The sequence below is a fragment of the Bombina bombina genome, chromosome 5, assembly GCF_027579735.1.
Source record: "Bombina bombina isolate aBomBom1 chromosome 5, aBomBom1.pri, whole genome shotgun sequence".
Taxonomy (NCBI): Eukaryota; Metazoa; Chordata; class Amphibia; order Anura; family Bombinatoridae; genus Bombina; species Bombina bombina.
The window spans coordinates 185,971,302-185,985,989 of NC_069503.1; the positions used below are offsets into that span (position 1 = coordinate 185,971,302).

At 41.6% G+C, this 14,688-nt stretch overlaps 1 protein-coding gene across 2 annotated transcripts in view; it reads right to left on the reverse strand.

The window, feature by feature from the left end:
• Positions 1–14,688, reverse strand: part of PAXIP1 (PAX interacting protein 1) — a 348,897-nt gene that overhangs the window by 78,045 nt on the left and 256,164 nt on the right. For both annotated transcript variants that reach the window (XM_053713809.1, XM_053713808.1), the window contains exons 14-16: positions 12,227–12,288; positions 11,588–11,690; positions 818–986 (exon numbers count right to left, since the gene is read on the reverse strand). In XM_053713809.1, the coding sequence (XP_053569784.1) occupies positions 818–986; positions 11,588–11,690; positions 12,227–12,288 (334 nt within the window). The remainder of the gene's footprint in view (positions 1–817; positions 987–11,587; positions 11,691–12,226; positions 12,289–14,688) is intronic.

Genomic DNA, 14,688 nt, shown 5'->3' on the forward strand with positions numbered 1-14,688 from the left:
CCTCCCCCTCACACACAGCAGTGAGGGAGAACAGAAACTGTCAGAAAAACAGATTAAGCAACTGCCAAGTGGAAAAATAGTGCCCAAACATTTATTCACACAGTACCTCAGCAAATGAAAACGATTTTACATTCCAGCAAAAACGTTAAACATAATCTCTAGTTATTAAACAGCTTTATGTATTTCTTACAGTGTAATTCTAGTGAAGTACCATTCCCCAGAATACTGAAGTGTAAAGTATACATACATGACATTATATCGGTATGGCAGGATTTTCTCATCAATTCCATTGTCAGAAAATAAAAACTGCTACATACCTCTATGCAGATTCATCTGCCCGCTGTCCCCTGATCTGAAGTTTACCTCACTCCTCAGATGGCCGAGAACAGCAATATGATCTTAACTACTCCGGCTAAAATCATAGCAAAACTCTGGTAGATTCTTCTTCAAACTCTGCCAGAGAGGTAATAACACACTCCGGTGCTATTTTAAAATAACAAACTTTTGATTGAAGATATAAAACTAAGTATAATCACCATAGTCCTCTCACACATCCTATCTAGTCGTTGGGTGCAAGAGAATGACTGGGAGTGACGTAGAGGGGAGGAGCTATATGCAGCTCTGCTGGGTGAATCCTCTTGCACTTCCTGTTGGGGAGGAGTAATATCCCAGAAGCAATGATGACCCGTGGACTGATCACACTTAACAGAAGAAATAAAATTATACACACGCGCACATTTCTTATATCATTTAGAATACTACCACAAAACAAAAAAGTCACGTACCCTTTGTTTTTAAATTTACTTATTAGACTTACCAACAAACTTCTGACATTTGAAACTCTCATCAAGCCAGTCTGGAGTCACAATGTGCTTTGCTACTGAAATTGCAGTCAAAAATTTAACTGTCCTGGTAACTTTGCTGGCAATTAGGTGAGTGCATTTTTGTGCTGTTTCTGCTACTTCTCCACCAAGAATGTAGAGTTTCTGAAATTAAAGTGAGATATAGCAGACATGTATATGTTTGTTTATGCATACTAAACACTTTACAACACTAAACAATATTATAAATAAAATGTTCATCCCTCCCATTGTAATCAGTTCTGAGCATGCATTCTATATCAAAATGGAGATTTTGTAGAAATGTTGTATGTTGGCTCACAAACCCAAGTATCACTCACCAACAAATATTGCCTTCTCCCTCTTATATAGAACCAGAAAAGAAAACAACAAAAAAAACAGAAACAAAAACTGAAACCTCATCAACTTATTTTCATTAAAAAGAATAAGGTTAAATCAAGGTTATGGTCATATAGATCACTTGTCTTGCTAAGTTCATACTCGAAAAAAATAAATAAAAAAAGTAAATTTATGCTTACCTGATAAATTAATTTCTTCTATGGTAAGACGAGTCCACGGATTCATCCGTTCCATGGCAAAACCTGAATTCTTTGCCGCTAATTTAGCCAGTTGAAAAGCGGCATCTGTAATGAAAGAATTAGCTAGCTTGAGAGCCCTAATTCTATCCAGTATATCATCTAATGGGGTCTCAACCTGAAGAGCCTCTTCCAGAGCCTCGAACCAAAAGGACGCTGCAGTAGTTACAGGAATAATGAACGCTATAGGTTGGAGAAGAAAACCTTGAACAAATATTCAGGAGACCCTCTAATTTTTTATCCATAGGATCTTTGAAATCACAACTGTCCTCAAAAGGTATAGTTGTACGCTTAGCCAGGGTAGAAATAGCTCCCTCCACCTTAGGGACCGTCTGCCACGAGTCCCGCACGGTGTCTGATATGGGAAACATTTTCTTAAAAGTAGGAGGGGGAGCGAACGGAATACCTGGTCTATCCCACTCCTTAGTAACAATGTCCGAAATCCTCTTAGGGACCAGAAAAACATCAGTGTAGGCAGGAACCTCTAGGAATCTGTCCATTTTACACAATTTCTCTGGAACTACAATAGGGTCACAATCATCCAGAGTCGCTAAAACCTCCCTGAGCAATAAGCGGAGGTGTTCTAGTTTAAATTTAAAAGCCGTCATATCTGAATCTGTCTGAGGGAACATATTTCCTGAATCAGAAAACTCTCAGCGAATCTCTCACCCCCAACGCAGAACATTGTGAAGGTACATAGGATATGGCTAATAAAGCGTCAGAGGGCTCAGTGTTTGTTCTCACACCAGACCTATTGCGCTTCCCCTGCAACCCAGGCAACTTAGATAAAACCTCTGTGAGGGTAGTATTCATAACTGCGGCCATATCTTGCAGGGTGAAAGAATTAGACGCACTAGAAGTACTTGGCGTCGCTTGTGCGGGCGTTAATGGTTGTGACACTTGGGGAGAATTAGATGGCATAACCTGATTCCCTTCTGCCTGAGAATCATCCTGTGACATACTTTAAGTAGCTAAAATATGTTCTTTGCCATTTATTGACCTTTCAGTGCATGAGGGACATATTCTAAGTGGAGGTTCCACAATGGCTTCTAAACATATTGAACATTGACTTTCCTCAATGTCAGACATACTGAACAGGCTAGTAATGACTACAAACAAGCATGGAAACACTTTATTTAGTGAAAAAAATAATCTTAAAAAAACGGTACTGCACCTTTAAGAGAAAAAAAGCATACACGTTCTGCAAATTTTTCAAAATTTTGCAAGCAGGCACAATATAGGTAGTTAAGATTGCCCCACAAGTTATTATAACATTTAACCCTTTAATGTGTAAACCGGATAGAATTAGGCCTAAATCTGGGGAAAAAAACACTCTCAGCACCTTGCCACAGCCCTGCTGTGGCCCTACCTGCCCTCAGGAATAGTAAATGTAGGGTTAAAGCTTCGATTTGGCCCAAAACATCCACCAGGGCCCTCAGGAGTCAGAGCTTGCTGCGAGAAACTAACTGCGCATCTGAGGCGCGAAAATAGGCCCCGCCCATCTCACTCGATGTCTTCACAGCCTCACAGAACCGCACCAGAGCGGTTTTAACTAGCCATGTGGGTTCTGAGACCCAAAAAAAAAAAGTCAAGTTTACCCTCAAAGTTGCACAAAACGTTATTGCCCACAAAAGCACTCCCAGATCATAAAAACGTTTGCCCACAAACATTTACAACTCAGTGTCAACCATCTTTGTAATTGGCTCCTTATGCAAGCTTAGTAATGCCCTTCTTATTAGCTGTAGGATTACTGCTTACCCTTACCCTCCTGGGTATAATGTCAGCCTTTCTGAAATACACAGTCTCTCCAGAAAAATATGACTGAACATACCTCATTGCTGCATAGCATGAAAACGTTCCTCACACTGAAGTTTCCTGTACTCCTCAGCCTCTGTGGGAACAGCAATGGACCTTAGTTACAAATGCTAAGATCATCATCCTCCAGGCAGCAGTCTTCATCCATCTGCTGCCTGAGAGTAAATAGTACACACCGGTACCATTTAAAATAACAAACTCTTGCTTGAAGAAATTAAAAACTAATATTTTATCACCTCTTTCACTTTACCCTTCCTAGTACTTAGAGTAGGCAAAGAGAATGACTGAGGGTGGAGCTAAGGGAGGAGCTATATAGACAGCTCTGCTGTGGTGCTCTTTGCCACTTCCTGTTAGCAGGAGGAGAATATCCCACAAGTAAAGGATGAATCCGTGGACTTGTCTTACCTTATAGAAGAAAAAATGCCTACCTAATAAATTAATTTTCTTTCATGATGGTGAGAGTCCACAGGACATCACATGTTGGAATTACACTCTAGTCCAGTAGGTGGAGGCAAAAAAACCCACATTCCTCCCACTTACCCTGAATCGTAAGCCAAGTTGATGGAGGAAACAGAAAAGCAGGAAAGACAAAGCGGACAAATGAAGTGCAAAACAAGTAGAAAATGGTTCAAAAGAAAGGGCGGGGCTTGTGAACTTTCAGCATTATTTAATTTTTTTTTAAAATCAGGAACAGCATAGTAACAGTCCTTGAGACATCAAATGTGGGAATCTAAGAGACCAATATGTAATGGGGGGGGCAAACAGAGAAGGCAAGTACATTACTGATCAGGGACTACGGCCCACAGAACTTTCCTGCCAAAAGTAACCTCAGAAGAGGCATACACAAAGTGATAACACAGAAAAACACTGATTATGCTTACTAGATAATTTCCTTTCCTTCTACATGAGGAGAGTCCACGGCTTCATTCCTTACTTGTGGGAATACAGAACCTGGCAACCAGGAGGAGGTAAAGACACAGCAGCCCAATGCTCAAATACCTCCCCCACTCCCCTCATCTCCCAGTCATTCTGCCGAGGGAACAAGGAACAGAAGGAGAAATATCAGGGTATAAAAGGTGCCAGAAGAATAACAAAAATGTAGGTCCACCCAACGGAGAGAACGGGTGGGGGCAGTAGACTCTCCTCATACAGAAGGAAAGAAAATTATCTGGTAAGCATAATTCATGTTTTCCTTCTTAACCCTTTGAGTGCTAAGCACTTTCGCACCTGGGTGCTAAGCTGTTTCAATTTATTTAACATTTTTATTTAACATTTTTTTTTTCCAATGGTGACTTACACCATTTGAAAGGTTAGGCGATTACCTTTCCAATGGTGGGTCTGTAGCTGCTTAGATGCCTGAGATACAGGCTTCAAAGCAGCATGCCCCCTTTCCTTATACTTTGTATTGACAAATTATTAATTAATTAAGTTGCACGGTGACGTCATCACGTCATTGCACGTGACTTCACCGCGCAAAACGTGATGCCCTGGCGATGCCCGTCACTCTACAGGCACGATCAACGGGGTAGGAGCGGGTGGGAGCCCCCAGATCTCCCTCAAGGTGGGAGAGTGCTAGTGACGGCTCTGAGCCGTCATTAGCACCAGAGTAGTAGTGCGCTTAGCGAGCTTAGAGAGTGGGAAACTCAGAGCCGGCACCAGAGTGGGAAGCTCAGAGCCGTCATTAGCACTTAAAGGGTTAATATGAGTTGAGTCCACGGCTTCATTCCTTACTTGTGGGAAACATATACCCAAGCTCTAGAGGACACTGAATGAAAATGGGGGAGGGGGGGTTAAAAAGAGAGGCGGACACTATTCTGAGGGCACCACAGCCTGCAAAACCTCTCTCCCAAAAGCCACAACTCTGGTTGAATGAGCCGTAATCCTCTGAGGAGGCTTATGTCCTGCTGTTTCATATGCTAAGCGAATAATGCTCCTCAACCAAAAAGACAAGGAAGTGGAAAAAGCCTTCTGCCCTCTACTCTTCCCAGAATAGACAACAAACAAGGACGAAGTCAGTCTAAAATCCTTCGTAGCCTGGAGATAGAATTTCAAAGCCCGAACCACTTCCAAATTATGATGTAATCGTTCCTTCAAAGAAGGATTAGGACACAAGGAAGGAAACACAATCTCCTGATTGATGTTGCGATCAGACACAATCTTGGGGAGAAAACCCAACCCAGTACGAAGAACAGCCTTATCAGCATGAAAACTAGTTAAGGAGGCTCACATTGCAAGGCCCCTATATCAGACACTCTGCGTGCCGAAGCAATAGCCAGTAGAAAAAGAACCTTCCAAGACAATAATTTAATATCAACCAAATGCTCTAACGGAGCCCTCTGCAAAATCTTAAGAACTAGATTTAAGCTCCAAGGAGGAGCAGCAGCAGGTCTAAGCACAGGTCTGATTCTAGACAGAGCCTGAACAAAAGACTGTACATCAGGAAGCTCAGCGAGCCTCTTGTGCAATAGCACAAAAAGAGCTGAAATCTGTCCCTTTAAGGAACTTGCGGCAAGTCCCTTCTCCAAACCATCTTGGAGAAAGGAAAAAATCCTGGACATCTTCACCTTATGCCAGGGGAATCCACGCTCTTCACACCAGAATAAATAGGTCCTCCACACTTTATGATAGATGCGACGGGTGACCGTCTTTCTAGCTTGAATGAGAGAATCAATCACTCTCTCAGAAAAACCTCTCTTGGCTAGGACTAAGCGTTCAATTCCCACGTAGTCAGCCTCAGAGAATCTAGATTCTGATGAAAAAAGGACCCTGTTCCAGCAGATCTCTGAGACAAGTTTACCTCCATTGAGGAGATGAAGACATCCCCACCACATCCTTTGTGGCCACGATGGAGCAATTAGAAAAGCCGAAGCTTGCTCCTGCTTGATGCGGGCCACTACACGAGGGAGAAGTGGTAATGGTGGAAAGATGTAAACTAGGTTGAACCTCCAAGGCACTGCTAATGCATTTATCAGCTCTGCCTGAGGATCCCTGGACCGGACTCGTATCTGGGCAGCGAGCAATTGTGGGCTTCCGCCCATTCCAGAATCAGAGTTACTTCCCTCATTGCTTGGGAGCTCCTCGTTCCACCCTGATGGTTAATGTAAGCCACCTAGGTTATGTTGACTGATTGGAATCTGATAAACTGGGACGAACCCAGAAGAGGCCAAGCCTTAAGAGCACTGAAGATCGCTCGAAGTTCGAAAATGTTGATCAGGAGGAGAGATTCCTCTCGAGTCCACAGGCCCTGTGCCTTCCTGGCACCCCAAACAGCTCTCCATCCTGATAGACTTGAATCCGTAGTCGCAATCTCCCAGGATGGTCTCAAGAAGGATGTCCCTTGGTACAGGTGATCTGGACAGAGCCACAAAGAGCGATTCTCTCGACCGGTTGTCCAGAGAAATCTATTGTGACAGATCTGAGTGGTCTCTGTTCCACTGCCTCTGAGATGGAATCTGGCGAATGGGATGATATATATGCTGGACACCATGAGCCCAATTACCTCCATACACCGGGCCACAGAGGGCCTAAAGGAGGTCTTGCAATGTCTCTCGTCTGTAAGAAATATCCTCATGGATATGGAATCTATTATCGTACCCAGGAATTCCACCCTGGGAACCAGAGAACTCTTTTCTAAGTTTATCTTCCATCTATGAGATCGAAGTAGAATAGCTCTTGAATAGTCCTCTGCCAGCCGACAGGACGGAGCCTGAACCAGGATGTCGTCCAAATATGGCGCTACTGCAATACCTCTGGATCTCGCCAACACGAGCAGAGCCCCCAGAACCTTTGTAAAGAATCTTGGGGCAGTAGCTAGACCAAATGGTAGAGCAACAAACTGGAAGTGCTGGTCCAGAAACGCGAATCTTAAGAACCAGAAGTGATCTTTGTGTATTGGCACATAAAGGTAAGCATCCTTCAAGTCTATTGTAGTCATGAACTGTCCCTCAACTAAAGGCAGAATGGACCTTATCGTCTCCATCTTGAACGATGGGACCGACAGGAACTTGTTTAAGCACTTTAGGTCCAGAATCGGGCGAAACGTACCCTCCTTTTTTGGGACCACAAAAAGGTTTGAGTAGTACCCCAGACCTCTTTTTGCTAGAGGTACCGGCACAATTACTCCCAGGGAAGAGAGATCCCTCACGCACCCTAGAAAAGCTTCTAGTTTTTCTGGTCTTGAAGACAGGTTTGATAAAAGGAATCTGCCCCTGGGTGGATGAGATTTGAAACCTATCCTGTAACCCTGAGCAATGACCTCCAGAACCCAAGGGTCTTGCACGTCCCCAAGCCAAGCCTCCACAAAGAGAGTCTGCCTCCAACGTAATCAAGCGACGAATCGGGGGCCGCCCCTTCATGGCAATTTTGTCTCGGCGGGCTTCTTGTTCTGCTTGGATTTATTTCAAGCCTGAGACGGTTTCCAAGTTCCCTTGGACTGTTCAGGCTTCACAGAGGGCTGCTGGCGTTGGAATTTATCCAAACGAAAGGTATGAAAATTAGAACCCTGTCCTTTAGGTTTATTATTCTTTTCCTGCGGTAGAAAGGCACTTTTGCCCCGAGTTACTGTGGATATGATTGAGTCCAGGCCTGGACCGAAAAGAATCTTCCCTTTAAAACGAAGGGAAAGTAGTCTAGATTTTGAAGTCATGACTTCAGCCAGAGTGCCCTGCGGTCTAGAACAGAAAAACCTGATGTCTTGGCATTGAGGCGAATGATCTGCATATTTGCATCACAGATAAAAGAATTATCTACCCATAAGGCCTTAATTCTTTCCTTGATCTCCTCAAGGAGAGTTTCCACCTCCATCATCTCCGATAGAGAGTCGCAACAATAAGTAGCGGCTTCAGCCACCGCAGCAACTGCCGCTGCAGGTGTAAACAAAAATCCCTGTGTGCTGAATCTTTCTTAAGAGTTTCTAGCTTCTTATCCATGGGCTCCATAAACGACAAACTATCCTCAAGCGGGATAGTAGTGCGCTTAGCGAGCGTAGAGATAGCTCCATCCACCTTAGGGACGGAACCCCACGACTCTAATTGCGAGTCTGGAACTGAGAAAAATTTCTTAAAGGAAGGAGGAGGGGAAAATGAACATCCAAGTCTCTCCCATTCATTCTTAATAATATTTGCCATCTTTACGGGAACCAGGAAAGTCTGTGGCACCACCCTGTCCTTATAAACTTTATCAAGTTTAGGAATAGAAGGTTCCTCTGGTAATTTAGGTTCTGGAACCTCTAAAGTAGCCAACACTTCCTTTAACAGAAAGCGTAAGTGCTCAATCCTAAATCTTAAGTCTGGTTCCTCCACAGCCGGAGGTATAGAGGCAGCAGATTCCGACCTAGAAAGAGCATCCTCTGAAGTATCAGAGGCGTCCTCATCAGCGGATAATCTAGTATCAGATAAATCCAACAAGTTGATAGGTGACCCCTGGGAAGGATAGCAATATTTAACCTTTTGCTTGCGCTTAGCAGGGCGAGGTAAAGCACTGAAGGCCGTAGACACTGCCGTTTGTAGTTGTTCAGTAAAGTCTGGCGGTAAGAGGGCCTCTCCCGAAGGAGGATTAGTAGTGCCATGGGAAGCTGCATGTGTAATAGGAGATGACTGCAGGGAACGCACCTCACGGGACGGAGACCCCTCAAAGGTGGACTGCTCAGTGGTACTAAACATCTTGGGTTTCTTAGATATAAGTACTTTAAAAAGGCATGTGGAACAAAATTGAGCAGGCGGGTATACCGTAAAAACAGGTATTAGATTTAGGTAAAGAGAGAGTACCCGCTAACGTACCAGAGTCCTCCATAGCTTGTGCTCTGAAGATGGACTATAGAAAAAGATAAATGTCACTCACCACCTCCTATGACCCAGGCCCCACAGAGAAACTGCTTTGTCTCCTGTAAACCGCAAGGCCATGAAGGACCGCCCCTGCTCCTGGAAAAAAGCGTGCCAATTCTGACAGGCTGCTCTGATATCCAAACCGAAAGTAAACCTGACTGTTCCAACATCTGCCTGAGCCTCAACTCACACATGTCGCAGTATAAAAACATAATAAAAGTCAATTATGCGTAAATCTCCCCTGTTCAATAATCCCCTTCCAGAGATATTAACCTTTGATTCCATACAGATAAAAAGGAGTCACACTGTGACCCTGTCTTCTTGCGTTATCATAAAATTAAACGATCTTAACGGAATCACCGCCGTGGAACAGACATACAGCCTCTCAAGTTTGACAGTCTTGTAGCTTCGCACCTGACATGGACTTGAGTGATAGAAGCAGGCAGTGAAACTCGTTAACACTGATTGCTTAGGAGCTGTTAATACAAGTCTGGATGGTTTCGCAGAAAGACTCTCCCTGCATTTCCAGACCCTACCATCCGTCAATGCTCTCACTGAGAGGCTGACAAGACTACTTAAAACTCCAGTCCCATACCGAAGAGTACTACCCTCCATAAGAGACTACTCTGAATTTTCCGACACTTCTCTGCCATCCTCCTGTGACGAAAGGCAAAGAATGACTGGGGATGAGGGGAGTGGGAGAGGTATTTGAGCCTTTGGCTAGGGTGTCTTTGCATCCTCCTGGTGGCCAGGTTTTGTATTCCCACAAGTAAGGAATGAAGCCGTGGACTCTCTCCATATTAAGGAAAAGTATGCAATAGGGACCTGCAGATTCAGATTAAGTGGGAGCAATTTAAGCTTTGGTATGTGTTTGTTTTTTGTTTTTTGCTTCCTCCTAGTAGATTGGAGTGTAATAAAAACATGTGATGTCTCATGGACTCTCACATCTGATGAAAGAAAAAAAGTTGTATTTAGTTTGAGATTTGAAGGAAAAATGCTTAGACTGAATGAACGAACTCTGTAGAGGTTGCCTTGTTGCAGAGGTGAAAAATTATCCACCATAGGTACAAAAACTTTTGTTTTACAAAATAAACTGAAATTGACAAATTCAACTATATGGCCTTAATTGGATATTTGAGGACAACACTACAATACTAATACAATAAGTGTTGGCAGGACCTTTAGGCTTTCCATTGCACCATTTTAAAAGAACAGACAAGCAAACAGGAAATTGTGATACCACATGGCAAATTAGAATGGCCAGTAACAACTTAAAGGGACAGTCTACACCAGAATTCTTATTGTTTAAAAAGATTGATAATTCCTTTATTACCCATTCCCCAGTTTTGCATAACCAACAGTTATATTAATATGTTTTACCTCTGTGATTACCTTGTATCTAAACCTCTGCAGACTGCCCCCTTATCTCAGTGTGTTTGACAAGACATGGAGTTTAGCCAATCAGTGCAGACTCCTAAATAACTCCATGGGAGTGAGCACAATGTTTATCTATATGACACTAATACAGTCTAACTGTGAACAACTTTAAAAAATGCTCTGAGCTAAGAGGCGTTTTTCAACGTTTTAGAAACCAGTTTGAGCCTAGCTAGGTTTAGCTTTTCAAAAATACCACCAAAGAAACAAAGCAAATTTAATGCTAAAAGTACATTGGAAAAGTTGTTTAAAATTGCAAGCCCTATCTGAATCATGCAAGTTTAATTTGGACTAGATTGTCCCTTTAAATGTGTACAAACGCATGATAGGTCTACTATAATAACGAATGCTTTGGTAATCTAATGTTAGCGGATATCCCAAAATTAATTTTCATGTGCCCTAAGTTCTAATACATGTAAAAAAAAGTTCTGTTACGGATGCAGAACCCTCTAAATCAGCGTTTCTCAACTCCAGTCCTCAAACACCCTTAACAGGTAATGAACTAGGAAACTAGGTGAAGGCAAGTTAGTAATCATGGTTACTGATCAGCTAATTATTTCATCTGTATTGTAGTTCAGATACTATACAAATCTGGCCTGTTATGGGTACTGGAAGTCTGGAGTTAAGAAACGCTTCTCTAAATGACATTGAGAAGCATAGACACAAAATAGTAAAATAATAAATGGAATTGACTTGGAAAAATCTGTTTGGACAGAGAACTTTTGTACAAGGGTGGAAAATACCATAAAAATCATATATATTATAAATGATTAGCTAGAGGAAAGAACATACTAGCAGACAATGTGCTATAAACAAGCACAGTTTAATCTGATAGGAAGCATATCTCATAAACAACATGCTAAATAGTCACAAATATATTGAAGATAATGGGTGTGCTTGCCTGATGGGCAAAGTGCTACAACAATCATCCAAGATAATTAAAACTTATAAAGTATCATGTGCTAACCAAAGAAACAAGCACAGTACAATACAAGCTCTTAAAGATTCCTAAATTGCATCTAATTTTTAAATGAAAAAAAGTGTATATAATTATTATATTCAAAGTGGAAAATTATGTTACCTTGATATATTGCTGGGCTTGTGATGGATCAAAGCCAGTGAACATCACATGAGGAGTTAAATCTGAAGACAATTTTTTAGTTGGAGGTGGTAGGTCTTCAATTCTGGAAATGAAGGATACTATTAAAACTAGATTTCAGTTAGCACAAATGAATAGACATGAGCAGAAACTAGTTATTCAGCACTCATTATAGGAATGCCAAATATAGTTGCTGGCTGCCGCATTTTTTATGGACGATTTTTTTAATGTAAACAAATACCTTGAAATGAACAGATATTTGTGTGTTGCACTTTTATACTAATAGCAAGCACCAAAAACAGCCGAGGCCATATTCAGCATTCATTTTAGATAATTAGAATAATGAATTTCTGCACATCTACAAAGTAAGTTGATTATCAAATGACATATTATATACTTGCCTATGCAATTACAAATATTTTTAATAAAAAAACAAAATCAGAATAAAATATCTTTTAAAGATTAATCTGGCAGAAGGAAACTTTTTGAAAAAAATAATAAAAACATAAGCTGGATATAATAATTAGCGCTGCGGAATCTGTCGGCGCTCTACAAATAACCGATAATAAAAATAATAATAATGCTTAACATAATCTTTATAGCAGAAATATATCATCTCACCTAGCTCGTTTAGGTTGAATAGTGGGCTCATTTTGCTTTGATTTAAGAGGTATTCGAATACCCTGAGAAAACAGAACAAGCAGTTAACACAAATCCAAAGAAAGTCTTCACTAATATTAATACTTTTCTAACAAACATAGCAATTTAATATTTGTTTAGAGGATAATGAACTGTTTTCTAAAATATATAAAACCTCCAAATCACTTTGTTTACAAAACAACACAATACTTAAGTGCTGATTAAAACATTCTATCACTATATTTAAATTTTTAAGAATTAAGCATAATAAATTATTTTCTACATCCAAAAAAATATATAAAATTAATAGACCTGTGCATTTGGAAGATTTGGATGCTTTTGAATGCAGAAGGCGGCGGCCGCTCGCAATGTTTAGCTCTTTTTAGAGCTGGATTTCTGCTTGTGAAAGTGCAACACACAACGTCACAAGCGGCCTCCTTCTTCCGCATTCGCAGGTTTCGGACGCCGACAAATAAACAGGCCAGGATCCTTGTAATATTGCAGATGCGCCATAACAGCTAATCCACCAAATGAGACCTCCCAAGGCACTTTTGGATGGGAACATAACAACCACAGTTTTCAATGGATATATCATATCACTACAGTATAGTTCACACCGATGTTTTCCAAAAAATTGTTTCTCTTCAATGCTTCATAAAAGTATGGCAAACACTGTATTTAGAAGATTTAGAAGTATCTTAAAAGGGACACTAAACCAAATTTTTTTTATGTTTCACATAGAGCATGCAATTTTAACCAACTTTCTAATTTACTCCTATTATCAATATTTCTTCGCTCTCTTGCTATCTTGATTTAAAAAGCAGGATTGTGATGCATATGAGCCAGCTTATTTTTGGTTGAGAACCTGGGTTATTGTTTGCTTATTGGTGGGTAAATGTAAACCTACAATAAGCAAGCGCTATCCATGGTGCTGAACTTAAAATGGACTGGCTGATAAGATTTACATTCCTGCGATAGCAAGAGAACGAAGAAAAATTGATAATAGGAGTAAATTAGAAAGTTGCTTAAAATGTCATGCTCTATCTGAATCATGAAAGAAAAAAAATTGGGTTCAGTGTCCCTTTAAAATTCGAGATTTTGAGAAAACATCTAAAATGTTAAACATAAGTGAAAAAAAAAATTATGCTTACCTGATAATTTTTTTTCTTTCCTTGGCATGGAGAGTCCACTAATCCATTCTAATTAATAGTGGGAATTCAACTCCTGGCCAGCAGGAGGATGCAAAGAATACCCCAGCAGAGCTGTTAAGTGTCGATCCCATTGCCCATAATCCCCAGTCATTCGGCCGAAGGAAAATGTAAAAGAAGATGACAAAAGGGTATAGAGGTGCCCGAGGTTTATAGAAAAAAAGCCGGCTTAAATCAAATTAAGGGCGGGTCATGGACTCTCCATTCCAGGAAAAGAATTTATCAGGTAAGCATAATTTTGTTTTCTTTCCAATTGGCATGGAGAGTCCACAAATCCATTCTAATTACTTATGGGAAGCAATACCCAAGCTAGAGGACACCGAATGGAAGGGAGGGAGAACAAGACAGGCGGACCTAAACAGAAGGCCCCACCGCTAGAAGAACTATTCTCCCAAAAGAAGCCTCAACCGAGGCAAAAGTATAGAATTTGCAGAATTTGAAAAAGGTATGCATTGAGGACCAAGAGGCCGCCTTGCAGAATTGCTCCACAGAAGCTTCATTTTTGAAAGCCCAGGAAGAAGAGACAGCCCTAGTGGAATGAGGCGTAATTCTCTCAGGAGGCTGTTGGCCAGCTGTCTCCTAGGCTAACCGGATAACACTCCTCAACCAGAGAGAAAGAGTAGAAGTGGTGGTCTTCTGACCCTTACGTTTACCTGAGAAAACAACGAACAGGGCGAGGCCAAACAAGAGCTATTAAAATTACTGACGCTCTCTCCTGCTTGATACAAGCAATGACTCGTGGAAGGAGCGGAAACGGAGGAAATAGGTATGCTAGACCGAAATTCCAAGGAAGCGCCAGAGCATCTTTTAGAGCTTCCTGCGGATCTCTTGACCTTGAACCGTACCTTGGAAGCTTGGTGTTCTACCGAGACGCCATCAGATCCAACTGTGGCAACCCCTATTTGAGGATTAACCTGGAGAACACCTCTGGTTGGAGAGCCCACTCTCCGGGATGAAATGTCTGTCTGCTCAAAAAATCCGCCTCCCAGTTGTCCACTCCTGGAATGTGGATGGCAGACAACAATTGTTAACTTCTGCCCACTGGATAATCCGAGCCACCTCCTTCATGGCTAAGGAACTCTGAGTTCCTCCCTGGTGGTTGATGTAAGCCACTTAGGTGACGATGTCCGATTGGAACCTGATAAAACCGGGCTAAAGACAACTGAGACCAAGCCATCAGAGCATTGTAAATCATTCTCAACTCCAAGATGTTTATGGGGAGAGCAGACTACTCCC